This window comes from Oncorhynchus kisutch, linkage group LG22, assembly GCF_002021735.2.
Source record: "Oncorhynchus kisutch isolate 150728-3 linkage group LG22, Okis_V2, whole genome shotgun sequence".
Lineage (NCBI taxonomy): Eukaryota > Metazoa > Chordata > Actinopteri > Salmoniformes > Salmonidae > Oncorhynchus > Oncorhynchus kisutch.
In genome coordinates, this window is record NC_034195.2 from 17,929,021 (window position 1) to 17,948,650 (window position 19,630).

At 42.2% G+C, this 19,630-nt stretch overlaps 1 protein-coding gene across 1 annotated transcript in view; it reads right to left on the bottom strand.

The window, feature by feature from the left end:
* Window positions 1-19,209, bottom strand: part of LOC109867675 (potassium voltage-gated channel subfamily KQT member 1) — a 37,832-nt gene extending 18,623 nt beyond the window's left edge. The window contains exons 1-3 of the mRNA XM_031801893.1: window positions 18,623-19,209; window positions 3,147-3,237; window positions 12-138 (exon numbers count right to left, since the gene is read on the bottom strand). Coding sequence (XP_031657753.1) covers window positions 12-138; window positions 3,147-3,237; window positions 18,623-19,074 — 670 coding nt within the window. The 5' untranslated portion in view covers window positions 19,075-19,209. The remainder of the gene's footprint in view (window positions 1-11; window positions 139-3,146; window positions 3,238-18,622) is intronic.
* Window positions 19,210-19,630: the final 421 nt, after the last annotated feature.

The following is a 19,630-nucleotide window of genomic DNA, read 5'->3' on the forward strand; positions in this document are numbered from 1 at the left end:
GCCAGGTGCACCAATGATAGATATGGGTTTCCTGATAAAGCGGAGTCGTCCCTTGATCCCCACATATTTGCTCCTGCAGCCGGCGGACCAGAGCCGCACCACGTACTCTGTCCCAAAGAACAGCACCAGGACAATCTCCTGTGGACCAGAACACAAGCAGTTATAGACAACAGTCAGGAAAACAGGGCTGGGGAAGACACAAAGCATTCAAAACTAGTCCATTAAGACGACTTCATTTTACTATCGCAATTTGCTACGACTTACTGTCTATTTACTATTACATATGAGAGGGATATGAGTGTTTTTCTATGTCCAGTGCCAAGCAATGCACTGAGATCTCAGGCGTGATAAGAGCTTGGTGGGACAGGGTGTGCTGACAGAGAGAGACCGAGGTGGTCTGGTGGTGAGGGAGCCATTCACACAGGCCCACCCAGAGAAAGGTTTGATAGCATCTCTGATGACAGAGCATAGTGAGCCAGGGTCAAAGGCTCGCTGATTTGAGCGTCAATGCTGTGACAGCGCCTCAGCAGGATGTGCAGGTAGGATGGATCCTAATGAGCTGGGTTGTGTTGGGAGCCCTTTACACATCTGTTGGGTGGTTAAAAGACATTGGTCAGAAGCACTAGAGAACCTGATTAGAAGGAAAACAGAACTCTGGGATCTGATTAAAACAAAACAGCCGGTGGTTGATCCAGCATTATTAAAGTAACCATATATCCCACAGCCCCACTAGAGAGAGGCTGCAGCAGTCACTGCTGTGTAGTCCAAATTCCCCCTTCAATATGTCCCATTCATGGTCCTCCGGGAGCAAAACAACATTTGAGTGTGTGTGCGAGCATCCATGCGTGTGAGCGTGTGCGCGAGCACGTATCTTAGAGGTTTGAATGCGTGTCATTTTGTGTAGGTGTGACATGACTTGATAAGTCCTAGTGAACCAATATCTTTTTCATTTGCACCATTTCTCCATAATATTGTGCCACCTAACGCTCAGCAATAGCCGTCCCAGTGTGGGTGGCAGTCCCATTGCTTGCTTAAACTGGCTTCCCTACCAGTCCCCCCCTTACGAAACCTAATTCCAAGGCCCTGCTGCAACAACAGAGCTCCATAGTCACAAAAACAATCCCCTGACTGTCACTCACCCTATAGACATTTTCACAGACTACCACTGCAGCGACGGTGCCCTTCCTTTCCTCATAAATTATACTGTGCAGTGGATTGATGTAACAAGAACAAATAGCACTGTTGTGTAGAGATGTAGCATACATCTCCCTGTGGGAGAAATGCTCACTAACAAGGATGCGAGAAATACGCTTTTTGTGCATATGGAACATTTCTGGGATCTTTTATTTCAGCTCATGAAACCAACACTTTATACCTTGCATTTAAACAAAATGTTTGTTCAGTATATTTGTGGGTATTTGTGTCTAAAGGTGTCGGTGTCCTTCCAGCCAAGGCTATTATCCCCACACCTGTTCAGACTGCTCCCCAGTGGTCTATTTGTTTGTCACCATGGCTTGTTGTGAGATTTTAAAGAAACCTAAGCAAGACACGTGACATACAGAATGTCCAAATCAGAGTGGAACAGGAACGTGAAACACAGATGAATGGCCAGATTGGGCTGAGAATAAAAGACAGGTGTTTAACTGGTTTTGGTTCTTCTCAGTCAAATAATTGAATTACTACATAAAAACAAACTGGCGAATTTGGAGAATCAAATAAGATTACAATAAATCCCCAAAATTCTAAAATGGGTCGACCAGATTTCAGAGATTTCGGTGTGATGAAACGGTAACTAGATGTTTGCAGAAAACAGCTGATAGTTTCATTTAATAGTGTTCCCTAATCTCCTAAAACTAGGATGGCGCTGATCCAGAGGTTTTAAATGTGATCAGATGGAATGAAGCTGGATTGGGCTATATGGAACTCCTTAATGGGGCTCTGTGTTATGAGGGTAGAGGCCCATTTCTGATCAGATGTTTGGTGGTGCCACCCTGCCGCACAGCTGTGACATCAGTGGACCCAGAGTAGACTGGAGAACAGGAGAGGAAAGAGAGACTAGAGCGTGTGACACGTGATGGATGTCGGTGCGCCCTGCTGAACCTGGCTAGCTTTACTTTGGCAGCCGCCTTGAAAGCCAAATATCCTCGAGGACTAATGTCCTCTCTGCCACCCAAAACAAGCATGCTCTGATTCATGAATGTCAGCTAACCCCGGAACTCGCATAGCCACTCCACAACAAATGCACACCATGATGACACAAACTCCAAACAAACACACACACACAACATATGGCATACACAAACACAATGACATCATACACACACACAATGACATCATACACACACACATGCAGGTGCACATAAAATGGGGTTACACAGTTGAGTGTCAAATGTCATCCTTTGGACATTGCCGCCTGTTTTCTTTTCTAATACGGTGTCTTGTAGGTTTCGTAACGCTCATGTCTTGAGTTACAAATGTATTTTTAACCACGTTTTGTTCCTCAAACTCTAAGTCTAACGTAACTACTGCTTTAGCTCAAAATGTTCCAGCTCTGTCTTCTGTCCTCCCCACTGGGCTTTGCACTCACTTTTTCTTAGTTCTAATCAAGCTGCTGAGAATCGAGTTTTTCTTCCAGGGTGTAAATGAATGAATAACTCAGCAGCCAGTGAATCCTCTAAAAGGCAATGATGGTCAAAAGTTTAGAGAACACTACTGTCCTGAGGTGTGTGTGTGTGCGTGTGCGTGTGCGTGTGCGTGTGTGTGTGTGTGTGTGTGTGTGTGTGTGTGTGTGTGTGTGTGTGTGTGTGATGAAAATTCCTTATCCTGACCCATATCAGTATTTGTCTACCTGTGAGAGTAGTACTGAGAGTGGCCGATAGAATCTACATGAACCAAATCCCCCCCAGCAATAAGTTCTGAAGCATGCCGACGACTAATAGACATAGAGTTTCATGTGCCTTTATATATCCTTTCCATTTCATTTGAGGTTCACTACTTTTATCATACTGTTGAACTGTTGAATTTAAGATGGCGGTTAGTCTGCTTCCCACCCAAGATGTCCTACTCCCATCATGTGGATGTGGATGGTATTGCAATACAACAACAACAAAAAACTAAGAAAGGAAATCCATCACAAGTCCACTCACCATCCAGAAGAGAGTTCCGCTGGCGAAATCGGCATAGTGCTCTATGGTGGACAGGACACTGAAGATGAGGCACACTAGGACCATGAGGAATCTGTGGAGGAAAGAAACAAACAGCACTCTTACTATCTATCACATGACATACTGTCTCTAGAGCCCTGTGGTTTTCCTGACAACTGATCATGTAGATAGTAGCTGTGCATAAGGCCACACACAATGTTATGTAAGGTGTTTGGTCCTTACATGGTCCTCTCTCTAAAGCTTCTAAACACTATTATAATGTTTTGAATTAGATCACTTTGTCGGAATTGTCTTAACATTTAACATTGTTTTACGTATTTGATCAATTGACCTTTTTATACTGTTTTGGCAGGCATTGTCAAGGAGAGTGTTCAAACCACCAGCAATAACTGCCGGTTAAACAGCAAGAATTGAGGATTCTGCACTTCTGTGTCTTACATTGTGGGAATGGGTGCTGTCCTCATTGAATGTCATTTTGCCTGAATATTTTTGATATCTGTTCATCCCGATCTACTACACCTCATGGTACAACAAGCATTATATTTACAGAGGAAAACACATTTCTTTCTTCAGTAGATACGACGGTGTGTGAAAGAACCACGTGACAAGATAAGAAATGCAAAGTGATTCAAACCAAAGACTTCTCTCTCTTTGGTTATCCTCATGAAAGATAATTACATTTCGAGAAACATATTAAGTTGTATTTATTGTTACATTATTTTGGTTAAATGAAAATAAGAAATAATTGAAATGACTTGGGGGTATTTTGACACTTTATTGAGAGTTGTGAAATGAGAGAGGGGATACAGATAGGTGGGAGAAACAGATTGAAGGGTTGGAGCGGGGAGTTGAACCTCAGTCTTCGGTGGGGAGAGTGTCTAAGCCGGGTGAGTTAGCGCTAGAGCACGGCCTCTGCACGACTTGCATTTATTTTTATTAAGTATATGTTGGTTATGGGTGCGCTGGTTTCCATGCCCGCCAGAGCGTCGGGCGGCGCTTGGTCTTTACTGGCCTTGGAAAATCCCTTTGAGCCGGTGGAGGGGGCTTCACCCTACTGGCGTGTAGGGGCGGGTGGGGGCGAGCACACCCACTGATGGGAGTTGTTGTTTTAATTTAAAAAATATATAGAATAATAATAATAATAATACAAATAAGTATTTGTTATTGTTTTTTTTTGTCCATGTCAATTCACCCCAGAATAATTTCTTACGGTGTGGCTGTGTGGTTGAGTGGGTGAAATTCCACCGAAATGTACCATTTTACTGCCCCTCCTGTTTCTAATCTGTCTAAATAAAGCATTGAAAAATAAAGCTGGAATTCCACAAAAAATATTCTCCATAGGCCCGTATCATAAATCAATATTTAGGCTATAAACCATTTGCATTTCTAAACCGTTGATTGTATGAGAAACATTGGTTTTGTGTTTTGTGCTGCCTTTTACATGTACTGAATCCCCAAAAAGTGTTTTCATAAACACCAATATTAAAAACACCAATATTCAGAATAAATAACCACTATTGGGTGTTTCAGAGTACTTTATTTATATTATCAATACACATTCTGTGTATTCAAACACTTACATTGGGTGTTTCAGAGTACTTTATTTATATTATCAATACACATTCTGTGTATTCAAACACTTACATTGGGTGTTTCAGAGTACTTTATTTATATTATCAATACACATTCTGTGTATTCAAACACTTACATTGGGTGTTTCAGAGTACTTTATTTATATTATCAATACACATTCTGTGTATTCAAACACTTACATTGGGTGTTTCAGAGTACTTTATTTATATTATCAATACACATTCTGTGTATTCAAACACTTACATTGGGTGTTTCAGAGTACTTTATTTATATTATCAATACACATTCTGTGTATTCAAACACTTACATTGGGTTTACATTCAAAACACTCTCCAAACACCAGATCAAAGTTCAGGTGCACAACCTTTTCATGGTTTTAATTAAAGAACCGTGGCTGTGTGAGACTTCCTGCTTGTATAGTGTACAGTAATACCCTCTCAGAGATGGTGTTAAATAGGGGCCGCATAGTACTGACTGTACTGTAAGCAGTAGGTGTTGAAACCCCATCCAGTGTCGCTGACCGTGGGAGGGGTGAAGTGAGATTTGTGTTCTGTGAGAAACATACACACCAGGTTTTCCAGGAGAATTCTCCTCACACTCTGTGACACATGGGCCAGATGGGGGAATGATTTCCCTCCACCTGGATTAACGGCCGTCACACACATAAACACACACACGTGCGATGATAATGTCCCATGTGCTTCGTGTGAGTGAGAGTGAGAGAGAGAACACGACTGTAGTTACATCACATCCCAGATGTAGATTCTACTCACTTGGCGTACGGGACTTACGTGAGTTGACTACTAGACTGAGAAAGACATATTAAAGCCCAGAACCTTCTCAAAAGAACAATAACACACTCTATAGGACTCTCTATAGGACGCTGATCCAGCTACAACAGGCCTGTCTGAGAGATGGTAAGGGATAGCAAGAAAAACCCAAACAATAACAGACAATGATTGAGTTAGTGTCCATTCAAAAGCAAACTGACATCTAAAATTAGCCTAAACATCTATTGTACATTTGCCATTAAGAGTTTACTGAAAAGGAAAATTGGGAACACTTATTTCACCGCAAATCATTCAACGCTAGAGGGGCTAAAACAGGAGTTGACAGAGGTAACATCAGAAGGACAGTAGGAAGCCCCCCTCCCTGGGCTGAAGGTAGGATTAGTGGGGTGAAATGGTGGGAGAGGGTCTGAATTAGTACCACTATACTCTACTGCAGTCCCATTCAGACTCAGTTTCTCGCAATCTCAGTTTAACACAACCAGCCTGTAAACCTAGAGAACTGTCACTACGGTTTGCCTGTTGTCTTGACACATGCCTGACTACAACTCTCTCGTTGGACTCTAAAGCCACAGCTGTCTCAAGACATTTAACCCACTGAAATGCACAAAATCAATGGTCGACAACGGGTCAAATCCATCTCAAAGGACCATGACAAAGAACTGGAGAAGGTTTTTCCACAGATTAGTTGTTGTAGTATGAAAACAAATTGGAACAAGATCACACGTCCTTAGCATTATAAGGTTCTATCTGTAAAAAGATGCTTCTGAGATAAATGGATAATATTCTTTTTAACTTAACAACATGAATTGGGGTATTTTAGAGTACTACAGTGTATAGGTAGAGAACAGGAACAGAACATGGTTAAGATCAAAAACTAAATTGTGGACCAAAAAAATGCACACAGAACCTTATAATTCCAAGCTCTCGGTCAGAGAGAGAGAGAGAAGTACTGACAAATGCTCATTTGTATAAAGGCAATGCTGAATTCCCTTGCTGAATTGTAGCTACTGTAAATCCTCAATGAACTGAACAGATGTCCATACAAAACATGGAAGTGGCGTTCCAGTATTTAGGCTATGAGGGATATCACCAAACATGTACGGCTCCAACATTTAGGCCTACTCATGTTGGGATTAATAAAACACACATCACACACCATGAAAAGAGAATATAGCATTTCTGTCATCCGAAAATCCCTGTCCTTAGTAGGAGTATATTATGAACAAAATCACTGCAGTGGTTTCATCTGCTGACCTATTTTGATTAAATTTGAGCATTTTCTCACATCTGGGGAAGAAGTGAAGAAATTGGAGGGGGCAGTTAAACTCAAATTACATGTAATCCCTTAATCCTCTCTCTTGTCATAACAAGGGAGTTCCTTAACTGGATTTTTAGTCATGAAAAATATGATGACATTGTTGGCTAGGTTATACGCAAGTGTCCAATTCCCCGGAGAAAATTATGTTACGTAGCAGTGTGAAATACTGCCTCTATGTTTGCTCGTTTCCTCACTCTGATTTTCCCCCAGAATATTTGTACTGCAGAATACCGTGTGGCATTTCCCGTTGTGTAGTTATACCTGCAAGAGTATCAATACCACACATATAAAGACATCATCTGACCGGCCAGTCAAAGCTAGCCTGGGTGCTAAGTCTGTTTTTGTTGCTCTCTTGCCAACTCCTTATGGGAATTGCCATGCCAAACATTGTAATTTGGGCTGACAATGACATTGAAGTAGGCAAAGGGACAAACCGAGCTGGGACCAGGCTAAAAAAGCTTTTGGAAGAACAAAATGAAGGTAGCTAGTAAAGTTATAATTTGAGAGGACTGAAGCACACGGAAGACGGAACGACCAATCCCTGACCCCAGCAATATCAATAACACTTATCCACTGGAGCCAAATATGTATTTCCAAACCTCTGAGTGGTGTCTGGTAACAGCATAAATGCAGAGTATGATATATGAAGTACTGCACAGAGTAAAACCAGACTTCAAGCTCTGCGTGTATCCAGAGTTCATACACTCTAAAATTACTCATGCCTAGGTACAAAAACAGAAGATCCTAAGACGGAGCAAAAACCGAGGACAAATCCTCCTGAACAGGGTCCCATGCCAAAAACAAAACAGTCGCATTTACATAAGACAAACTGCAGAGTCCTATTTTAATCAAACTCCAATTGAAAAAAAGCATCTTTGAGTTCTAAAAAAAGCAGTATAAACTAACATGTGTGAGTATTTGTTTTCATGTATTACATGTTTTAAATGCACACACTGTAGCCTTCCGTGATTGTTGTATAACGAAAAGTGCATTATAAGTGTACCAATATGAGTAGCAGCTAGCAAAACTAAGGTACCCTCTATTCCTCCTACAGTAATATGCTAAAGGACCTAAACCCTCTCTGTGTGTATTCTGAAGCCCCTGGAGGTTAACGTCACGACAAACCAGGTCACAATCATTAGAGAACCTGATTGGAAGGACAAAACCCCTGGGATCTGCTGGTGGTTGATCCAGAATTATTACAGTAACTGCATATCCCCATGCCCCACTAGAGAGAGCAGTCAGCAGTCACTGCAGTGTAGTCCAAATCCCCCCTTCAATATGAACCATTCATGGTCCTCCGGGAGACAAAACAACATTTGTGTGTGTGTGTGTGTGTTCTTGTTGACAAGTGTCAGACACGGAGACCCCAGTGTAAGGTCACACTGGTCCTACAGCCAAGCTGAATGAAAAAGCTAGGTGGTCTGTCATAATCAGTGTTTCAGTCAGTCGAGCCATTTGGCCAAAGCTTATCACTGTCCATCTAGGGAAATCCATCAATGGCTATCTCCTTTCTGAATCAAAGTCTCACATTATGAATCAGCTCCTGTAATGGCAAATATACTGCGATATAAGATGATAACGCAAGATCCGTTCAAAAGGTCTGTGTCCTCATGGAACCTCATGTGTCCTCAGTTGCTTTAGGGCCCTGGTGCTAACACATCACAACGTGTATAGACCCACTGTAAGAAGAAGTAACAGGTTATAATGTGAAAGTTCCAAATCGACCAAAGACCATGACCAAGTCAAGGGTAAAACCTGATGGTAGTAACCAATAGCCTCCACTGGAGTGCATCATGAGTGGAGTGAGTGGAGATTCTGTGAGCACTTTGGACTGTAGCTGTCCTCGCTCATCACCAGGCAATTCAGCACAAGATTACTTATTCATGTTTACTGTTTCCAAGTAGAATGATCTGGTGGAAACATTTGCACTAGTTTCTAACGCCACTTCAATTGACTAGACAGCTCAATATCACAGAGATCTTTCCAGATGTGACCATAATTTCAAAATAACCTAGTTGGCCTGGCACTTGATTCAAAATGAGTTTGGGTATACTATTGTAAAGATAGTGATTGAAACATGTTTGAAAGGCTACTCAATAAAGTCTACCTGTAATTTACGAGCAATGTTATTACTCAACTGCGACAACGTTCTCCTGAATATGTGGGTGCGTTTGGCTTAACAGACCTCAGATTCAAACCGGCAAGATGACTATGAAATAGACATGCCTCTTCTGATCATAACATCTGACCAGGCTGTGTGGACGTGCTGAGAGGCAGGAGGACCTCGACCTACGTTGGATTTAGGCTGGATTATACTTGCAATACAGTATATATAAACTCAACCAAAAAATGAAACGTCCCTTTCTCAGGACCCTGTCTTTCAAAGATAATTCGTAAAAATCCAAATAACTTCACAGATCCTCATTGTAAAGGGTTTAAACACTGTTTCCCATGCTTGTTCAATGAACCATAAACAATTCATGAACATGCACCTGTGGAACGGTCGTTAAGACACTAACATCTTACAGATGGTAGGCAATTAAGGCCACAGTTATGAAAACTTAACATTCCTGACATTTAATCCTTGTAAAAATGCCCTGTTTAAGGTCAGTTTGGATCACCACTTTATTTTAAGAATGTGAAATGTCAGAATAATAGTCTGTCTGGTCATCAGACCAGAGGACATTTCTCCCAAAAAGTACGATCTTTGTCCCCCATTTTATTTCTGAAATCTTGGCTGATTTCTTTTGATTTTCCCATGATGTCAAGCAAAGAGGCACTGAGTTTGAAGGTAGGCCTTGAAATACATCCACAGGTACACCTCCAATTGACTCAAATGATGGCAATTAGCCTATCAGAAGCTTCTAAAGCAATGACATCATTTTCTGGAATTTTCCAAGCTGTTTAAAGGCACAGTCAACATAGTGTTTGTAAACTTCTGACCCACTGGAATTGTGATACAGTGAATTATAAGTTAAATAATCTGTCTGTAAACAACTGTTGGAAAAATTACTTGTGTCATTCACAAAGTATATGTCCTAACCGACTTGCCAAAACTATAGTTTGTTAACAAGAAATTTGTGGAGTGGTTGAAAAACGAGCTTTAATGACTCCAACCTAAGTGTATGTAAACTTCCGACTTCAACTGTATATTCTACTCACACACTTTGTTTGTATTGCATATTTAAATCATATTTACCTGAATTCCTTTCCACCTCACTAAATTTGTCACTAATTAAACATAGTGAACAAGTTACAGTAAAATGAGAACCATGCAGTAGTGATCATTTGGATTAATATTCTTTTACATGTTCATTGTATTTATTAAAATTGTATACCAAATTAACAAAATAGTAAAAACATGATTTTTTACCTGATTTTCAAAACCTTGACATTTAATTTAGAGAAATAGCATCTCTATTTTTCTCTGTAAAATGTTTAATGTTGATTATATGAATCTGAAACTTATTGACTGATTTAATTACTTATGCATGTAATTAATTATTGTTTGATGTTTAAATGATCACTTTACCTATCTTTACTTTAGAAAAATATTAGGCGTTTTGGTGTCAAGTGTCAATCATAGAGATAAATGGAGGACTTGATGGAAATAATTTGTTTTGGTACAGACATTGCCATCGAGGGCTTCCAACATTTAAAAGTAGTCAACTGGGTGGGGATTCCTATGGGTTTGGAGTGATCAGCCAATGATCAGAGAACATTGTCTTCTTCAAATTTGGTGGCCTATGGTTTGTAAACCAAAGTCTATGGTAATATCCAGGAGCCAAGACCAACATTTACACCAGGACATTGGTCGCAAGATCCAGACCCAGATCCAGACCCAGATCCAGATCCAGATCCAGATCCAGATCCAAAGAGTTGAGACCATGACAAGTTAAAGACTGAATCTATTCCTGAAGTGTGCACTTATCCACTACCCACATGTTGGTCCTCTGTAGCTCAGTTGGTAAAGCATGGTGTATGTTACTCTAAATGGGAGATAGGCTCAATGGCACTTCCCTTGCTATCACAGACTTCATAATGGCATAGATACAAAGACCTCTATATATCTTTATGGTGTCAAATGTTTCGGTTGTGACCATTTCGGTTTGGACAATTTTAACTTATTTTGGACTTTAAAGAATCCCCATAGCTAACATATTGCCGGCAATATTTCATTGGGATGTTACTGTTCATCCCAGTAAACATATATTTTAGTCCCCAAAAACATGTGTTTACATATTTCTTGATATATTAGATGTTCGGTAGTGAAACTTCTAAAAATACATTCAGATTTACCAACTTGCTCACAAAATGTTCTCCTATATGTTTGCAGACAGACTACTCCACCATGTGGCCATGCTGGAGAAGGGTGCAATCTCATCACCTGGTGATATTTGTAGGGGTGTGGCTTTAGGAACATTCATTCTACACTGTTATAAAGTGTGTGTTTCAAATCAAATCAAAACAAATGTTATTTGTCACATGCGCCAAATACAACAGGTTACAATGAAATGCTTACTTACAAGGCCTTAACTAACAACTCAGTTTTAAGAAAATAGAGTTCAGAAAATATTACTAAATAAATTAAGGTAAAAAATTAAATAACAATAACGAGGCTATATACAGGGTGTACCGGTACCGAGTCAATGTGCGGGGATACAGGTTAGTCGAGGTAATTTGTACATGTAGGTAGGGGTACACTGACTATGCATAGATAATAAACAAGTAGCAGCAGTGTAAAAACAAAGGGGGGGTTTCAATGTAAATAGTCCAGGTGGCCATTTGATTAATTGTTCAGCAGGCTTGGAGGTAGAAGCTGTTAAGGAGCCTTTTGGACCTAGACAGGGTGCTGCGGTACCGCTTGCAGTGCGGTAGCGGAGAGAGTAGTCTATGACTTGGGTGACTGGAGTCTTTGACAATTTTATGGGCCATACACCGCCTAGTATATCAGTCCTTGATGGCAGGAAGCTTGGCCCGAGTGATGTACTGGGCCGTACGCACTACCCTCTGTAGCGCTTTAGGGTCAGATGCCGAGCAGTTGCCATACCAGGCGGTGATGCAACCAGTTAGGACGCTCTCGATGGTGCAGCTGTATAACTTTAAGGATCTGGGGTCCCATGCCAAATATTTTCAGTCTCCTGAGGGGGAAAAAGGCGTTATCGTACCCTCTTAATGACTCTCTTGGTGTGTTTGGACCAAGATAGTTTGTTGGTGATGTGGACACCAAGGAACTTGAAACTATCGACCCGCTCCACTACAGCCCTGTCGATGTGAATGGGGGCATATTCGATCAGCTCCTTTGTCTTGCTTACGTTGACGGAGAGGTTGTTGTCCTGGCACCACACTGGCAGGTCTCTGACCTCCTCCCTATAGGCTCTCATCATTGTCGATGATCACTCCTAACACTGTTGTGTCGTCGGCAAACTTAATGATGGTGTTGGAGTCGTGCTTGGCCACGCAGTCGTGGGTGAACAGGGAGTACAGGAGGGGGCTAAGCACACACCCCTGAGGGGCCTCAGTGTTGAAGATCAGCATGGCAGATGTATTATTACCTACCCTTACCACCTGGGGGTGGCCAATCAGGAAGTCCAGGATCCAGTTGCAGAGGGAGGTGTTTAGTCCCACGGCCCTTAGCTTAGTGATGAGCTTCGTGGGCACTATGGTGTTGAACGCTGAACTGTAGTCAATGAAAAGCATTTTCACATAGGTGTTATTTTTGTCTATGTAGGAAAGGGCAGTGTGGAGTGTGATTGAGGTTGCATCATCTATGCATCTGTTGGGGCGGTATGTAAATTGGAGTGGGTCTAGGGTTTCTGGGATTATGGTGTTGATGTGAGCCATGAACAGCCTTTCAAAGTGCTATGGGCGGTAGTTATTTAGCTAGGTTACCTTCGCTTTCTTGGGCCCAGGGACTATGGTGGTCTGCTTGAAACATGTAGGTATTACAGACTCGGTCAGGGAGAGATTGAAAATGTCAGTGAAAACACTTGCCAGTTGGTCCGCGCATGCTCTGAGTATATGTCCTGGTAATCCATCTGGCTCCGCGGCCTTGTGAATGTTGACCTGGATAAAGGTCTTGCTCACATCGGCTACGGAGAGAGTGATCACACAGTCATCCGGGACAGCTGGTGCTCTCATGCATGCTTCAGTGTTGCTTGCCTCAAAGCAAGCATAAAAGGCATTTAGCCTGTCTGGTAGGCTCGCGTCACAGGGCAGCTCGCGACTGGGTTTCCCTTTGCAGTCCGTAAGTGACATTATGGGTTTGGCCGGGGGGCTTTACTTGGCTCATCACGCTCTAGCGACTCCTTGTGGTCGGCCCGGAAGACTGCAGTCGTCAGTTGAACAGTGTTTCATCTGACACATTGGCTTCCGGGTTAAGCAAGCGGGTGTTAAGAAGCGCGGCTTGGTGGGTCATGTTTCAGAGGACGCATGACTCGACCTTCACCTCTCCAGGGCCTGTTGGGGAGTTGCAGCGCTGAGACAAGATCATTCTCAAATATTATATTCTAAAAAATATATAGGTTCATTATATTTTCTACATAGTTTAGATGTGGTTTTAGTCGTTTAAGTTAACACTGAAAGTGTTTCTCCATCTCGAAAATGTTTTTTTATCTTTTATTATTTTAGGCAAACCTGACAAAGAAGTTTAATGGCATAAAAAGCCCTGAATATGTTTGTTATTGCCTTGGATTTAAATAAAACACATCATGATGTAAATAAATGTCCTACATTTGGAGACTTAACTGTTTTTTGGGGGAAAGTCATTTACATCACTTCTGTTGAATCACCCATACAGAATCCACAGCAACAAAACCTAATCATCTGCTGTGTGTGGTTGTATCAGTCGTGTATGGTAGATTATTCCCTGAAGATGCACTTCCTTCAGAAATAAAATCAGTTAGGGACTAGTCAGTCCAGTGCCATTGATGATCTGAAGAGAGAGTGAGAAGCTTGGCAAGCCACAGATCAAAGGAGCCTGTGGTTTTAGGGGCTGAGTGAGGCTGTGGTAACACATGCCTTATCTCCTGTGTAAGATAATGTCATGTGAAAGACTGAGTTCTACTGGATCCTTATTCATCAGAGATCCAAAGTGTCTGGTCTGTTCTATGTTGAGCCTGAAGTGCCTGCTGACTGCACTGCATGACATTGCATAAGACTCTTTATTGACACCTGCCCCAGTACGCTGTGGGTAACCAGAGGGATATATTCTCTACTGGACTGTGTGTGTGTGTGTGTGTGTGTGTGTGTGTGTGTGTGTGTGTGTGTGTGTGTGTGTGTGTGTGTGTGTGTGTGTGTGTGTGTGTGTGTGTGTGTGTGTGTGTGTGAGAGAGAGAGACGGAGAGTGTGTATGCATGGCTTTGTGCCCGTCATTATGTGCGGACCTGTGAGTCTATGTCCGTGTGTGGCCCAGGGACGGATGTAATTGCCGTGAGTTGAGTCTGTTTCTCCTCCATCTCTGGCTGAGGCATTGAAGTACGTAGTCCCCAGCGGGACACTGTCCCTGGCCTGGCTCTGGTTTTGACCTCAGCGCGATAAGAGGAGTGATGGATAGGGCTGGAAACGCTGGCAGCCGGGCACACAACCACTCAACCCTCTCTGCCTATCTATCTGTGTCATCGTAATGAAGAGCAGGCCACTTAGCCCGTCATGGCTGCTGCACACAGCCCTTGATGTAGCCTTCCTTTCTCTCCTCTCACGTCTCTCCTGGATGGCCTGATATAGAAGAGCAGAGTGGAGCAGAGCGGAGAGGAGGCCCAGCAGAATCATTAATACCCATTGACAAGTAAGGGTTACTTAAAGGAGCGTCAGCGAGGATGAATCAGAATCAGGGTTTAATTTTGTACGAGTCCAGGGGTTCTCGGGTTCTCTCTGTGTGAGTGGGGAACATTATAGCCTCAATTACTGCTGGGGAAGATTATCATCAGAGATGCCAGGCCACACACACACACACAACAAACAGAGAGGGGAGGAAAACAAGAGCTGGACGACTCAACGGCGTTTCCATTCACATGGTCATGCCGAGTCACTTATTGAGTCAACCATTCATTCCCCATCCTCATACCATTAAATATCCTGGGATTATGGAATGAAACATGCATCATAGATTTCTATAGCTACAGTACATATTGTATACATTGTTGCAACTGCTTTACCTCAATGTACAGTTGCTATAGCCATATTTGGACCTACATATGAATGATATACACTACCGATATACACTTACTCATTCAAGAGTTTTTCTTTATTTTTCCTATTTTATACATTGTAGAATAATAGTGAAGCCATCAACACTATGAAATAACACATATGGAATCACGTAGTAACTAAGAAAGGGTTACACAAATCAAAATATATTTTATATTTGAAATTCTTCAAATAGCCACCCTTTGCCTTGATGACAGCGTTGCACACTCTTAGCATTCCCTCAACCAGCTGTGGTTTTAGGGGCTGAGTGAGGTGGTAAGGGACATATTTTGCAAAAAGTTAGATTTTTTGTTGTTTTTGCAGCATAGAGGCTTTTTGTTGTCCCAACTTTAAAGCAAAAATCCTGCTTATTGTACACATTTAACCATGAGGCAGAGAAACATCATTTCAGTTATAAATCTTGAATTAAAGTGCATTTATGTGCCAACATTTTTTTAATACAAGAAGTATGGAGTTAAATGTATAATTGGTGGAGGACTGTGGATACCAATATCCCCGTGAGCCTCCCAGACCCATGCTGCCCAGGGTTAAGAACATACAGGGCTGATTTGTTGACCGGTAGGTAAGAAAAGAGAGCAGTCGGACAAGAACAGAGGTGTGGGTGACAGGATCGTGTTGACCTCCTCCTGCCTGCTCTGTGGTCTCATGGAGAAATAATTAGAGAAGCCAGGCCACAGTGACAGACAACCTCTCCTTTAGTTACTGGGAACCAGAACATATTCCTTACAGCCATTACGATAACTATAAGTAGTGATTTACACTCGTATCCGTATGTATACGGGTTGAAAATTGCATATTTGGGAACTGATAAACGCCTAAACTGGAACTTCGGAAGAAGTTGTCCCCCATCCCTCCTGACATATTTGGTAACTCTTGAAAATGTTTTGTTGTCTGAGTGACGGAAATGCTGTAAATTAAAATGTATTTTCAAATGTATTTTCAAAGATAATAAATAGTTTTGATGTCATACAAGCAAGCCAAACACGCATTTCACATTTCCATATTATAAAACTTGTGTCATATACTGTGTCAAGATTTATGATCACCGTGTTTTATGTAGTTACAAGATGACATGGTGTCATACCCTGGGTTGTTCTGAACAGAGTGAGCCTGTGTTTGTCTATTGTGTAGAACATTTGCCAAAGCACATGCACCTAAATGCACTCAGGACCACTTTCTATGCGCACCAAAATAATAATCAGTTGTGCTGAATTGCATTGTAAAAGACTAAAACTGTAATATCATATACAGTGGGGCAAAAAAGTATTTAGTCAGCCACCAATTGTGCAAGTTCTCCCACTTAAAAAGATGAGAGAGGCCTGTAATTTTCATCATAGGTACACTTCAACTATGACAGACAAAATGAAAAAAAAATCCAGAAAATCACATTGTAGGATTTTTAATGAATTTATTTGCAAATTATGGTGGAAAATAAGTATTTCGTCAATAACAAAAGTTTATCTCAATACTTTGTTATATACCTTTTGTTGGCAATGACAGAGGTCAAATGTTTTCACAAGTCAAATGTTTTCACAAGTCTTCACAAGGTTTTCACACACTGTTGCTTTGGGCCATTCCTCCATGCAGATCTCCTCTAGAGCAGTGATGTTTTGGGGCTGTTGCTGGGCAACACTGACCTTCAACTCCCTCCAAAGATTTTCTATGGGGTTGAGATCTGGAGACTGGCTAGGCCACTCCAGGACCTTGAAATGCTTCTTACGAGGCCACTCCTTCATTGCCCGGGCGGTGTGTTTGGGATCATTGTCATGCTGAAAGACCCAGTTTCATCTTCAATGCCCTTGCTGATGGAAGGAGGTTTTCACTCAAAATCTCACGATACATGGCCCCATTCATTCTTTCCTTTACACGGATCAGTCATCCTGGTCCCTTTGCATAAAAACAGCCCCAAAGCATGATGTTTCCACCCCCATGCTTCACAGTAGGTATGGTGTTCTTTGGATGCAACTCAGCATTCTTTGTCCTCCAAACACGACGAGTTGAGTTTTTACATCTGACCATATCATTTTTTTTTCATCTGACCATATGACATTCTCCCTATCTTCTTCTGGATCATCCAAATGCTCTCTAGAAAACTTCAGACGGGCCTGGACATGTACTGGCTTAAGCAGGGGGACACGTCTGGCACTGCAGGATTTGAGTCCCAGGAGGCGTAGTGTGTTACTGATGGTAGGCTTTGTTACTTTGGTCCCAGCTCTCTGCAGGTCATTCACTAGGTCCCCCCATGTTGTTCTGGGATTTTTGCTCACCGTTCTTGTGATAATTTTGACCCACGGGGTGAGATCTTGCGTGGAGCCCCAGATCGAGGGAGATTATCAGTGGTCTTGTATGTCTTCCATTTCCTAATAATTGCTCCCACAGTTGATTTCTTCAAACCAAGCTGCTTACCTATTGCAGATTCAGTCTTCCCAGCCTGGTGCAGGTCTACAATTTTGTTTCTGGTGTCCTTTGACAGCTCTTTGGTCTTGGCCATAGTGGAGTTTGGAGTGTGACTGTTTGAGGGTGTGGACAGGTGTCTTTTATACTGATAACAAGTTCAAACAGGTGCCATTAATACAGGTAACGAGTGGAGGACAGAGGAGCCTCTTAAAGAACAGGTCTGTGAGAGCCAGAAATCTTGCTTGTTTGTAAGTGACCAAATATTTATTTTCCACCATAATTTGCAAATAAATTCATTAAAAATCCTACAATGTGATTTTTTTCATTTTGTCTGTCATAGTTGAAGTGTACCTATGATGAAAATTACAGGCCTCTCTCATCTTTTTAAGTGGGAGAACTTGCACAATTGGTGGCTGACTAAATACTTTTTTGCCCCACTGTAACTTAACTTGCCATGGTAACAATAGAACAAGCTTTCAAATGATGTCCATCTGACTCAGATTGCGATTTCTAATGGAACAACAGTCATATTGTGATGGCGTTTGTGTTCCAAATAAAACAAGTGCGCTTGATCTAGTTCCTAGACGGCACAGTTAGGAGACCTAAAAAAAAAGCACCTTATGTTTGAGGACTCTTCTTTAAGTCATAAAGGTGCATTGAAATGACTTAGGAACTGTGCACACTTTGGAGAGGTGTGTGGCCACTTGGAGACACCAGTTAGTCCTCAAAGTCTTGCCATTTTTTGTTTTAATGTTGCACCTACCCCACATTTTCCAGGAATATTCTCATCATGTTACTGAATGTATCCAGAGTATTTTCGGATTTCATATCAACAAATGCAGAGGAAAACACAGTAAATGTTAAATGTTTGGACTCTGTGTTGTGTCCGGTGAACTGTGGTGTCCTCGCCTTTGGTCTAATAATGGCATTTTCCAAATCCACTGTTATTTCTGGGGGAGATATATTTTTAGGGAACATTTGAAAGCCACTAATTCTGAATAGTTCTAAATCAAAAATGTTAATGTCATTAATAAGGATATATGTCATGTTATATTCACAAAAGAATGTCATCTAGGGAAGCAGTCTAGCCTTTTAGCTACCGGTATGTTGAAGTGACCAGTAGAGGGTGAAAAGGCAGAGGTACTCACACCAAGAAGTGGTAGAGGAAGCATCTCAATCCAGTGGGTCTCTCTAGGAAGTTGTAGACATCCCCCTGCATGCTAGTCTTCGTAATGTAGGGGCTCTGGAAGTGCTTGGAGGAGAGCAGCTGGCTAGCTGGAGGGAGAGGAGGAGGGTTAGGGCCGCAGGTAGAGGGCCGGCTGTTGATCTGCAGCGCTGGGTCTTTTGTGTCTGTCTGCGGGCTGCAGGGAATGTCTGATCCATTATTCACCGCTGTGGGGTCCAGTTCCAGTGAAACAGGAGAGAAGCGTGTACTGTCAGCAGCAGCAGCAGCACTGTCCATGGTGCCCAGGTCCGGGTTGGTGAGGCTGGTGGTGTCATGACCTTTTTGCTCTAAGGGCTTGGATCCTCCACCACTACCATCGCAGTCTCTGTGCACGCGGTTCAGCAGCTGGAAGGGACTACCCCGCTTCTCACCCATACTGCCAAAGAGAACGGTCCTGATCAGAGGAAGAGGAGGCTGGGTCAAAGCTCCGACCTGAGGTCCAGGTGGGAGGAGATAAACAGCTAACAACAAGGCACGTCCACCCCAGAGGTCTAAGCACTCTGTGTTAGGCTACATGTGTGACCAGACCTGCAGTAGAGAAGATGCTGACATCAGAGCGGTTAGATCTAATGGTCAGGGTGATCACAGTGACAGTTGAACCCTGTAACTAGTACATTAGTACATACTAACCCCGGTCCTGAGACTGTTGGCACTTTGCAGGCTTTGGTTCCACTTAAACCCTTAACACCAAATAATGAAATAATCATCAAGACCTGGATTAGATTAAACAGGGTGTTAGTGCTGCACTGAAACAAAAGCAGTCAGTCCCACCCTGTAGCTCTCCAGGACCAGGGTTGCTGACCAGAGTAGGGTAACAAGTGTTACCTTTCAGCCTACCACCAAAAATACTAGTTTCGGACTGCTTTAGTGACCATAATCTGTTCATCACATTTCAGACACGGGTCGGTTTCCTTAAGAAAAATATATTGAC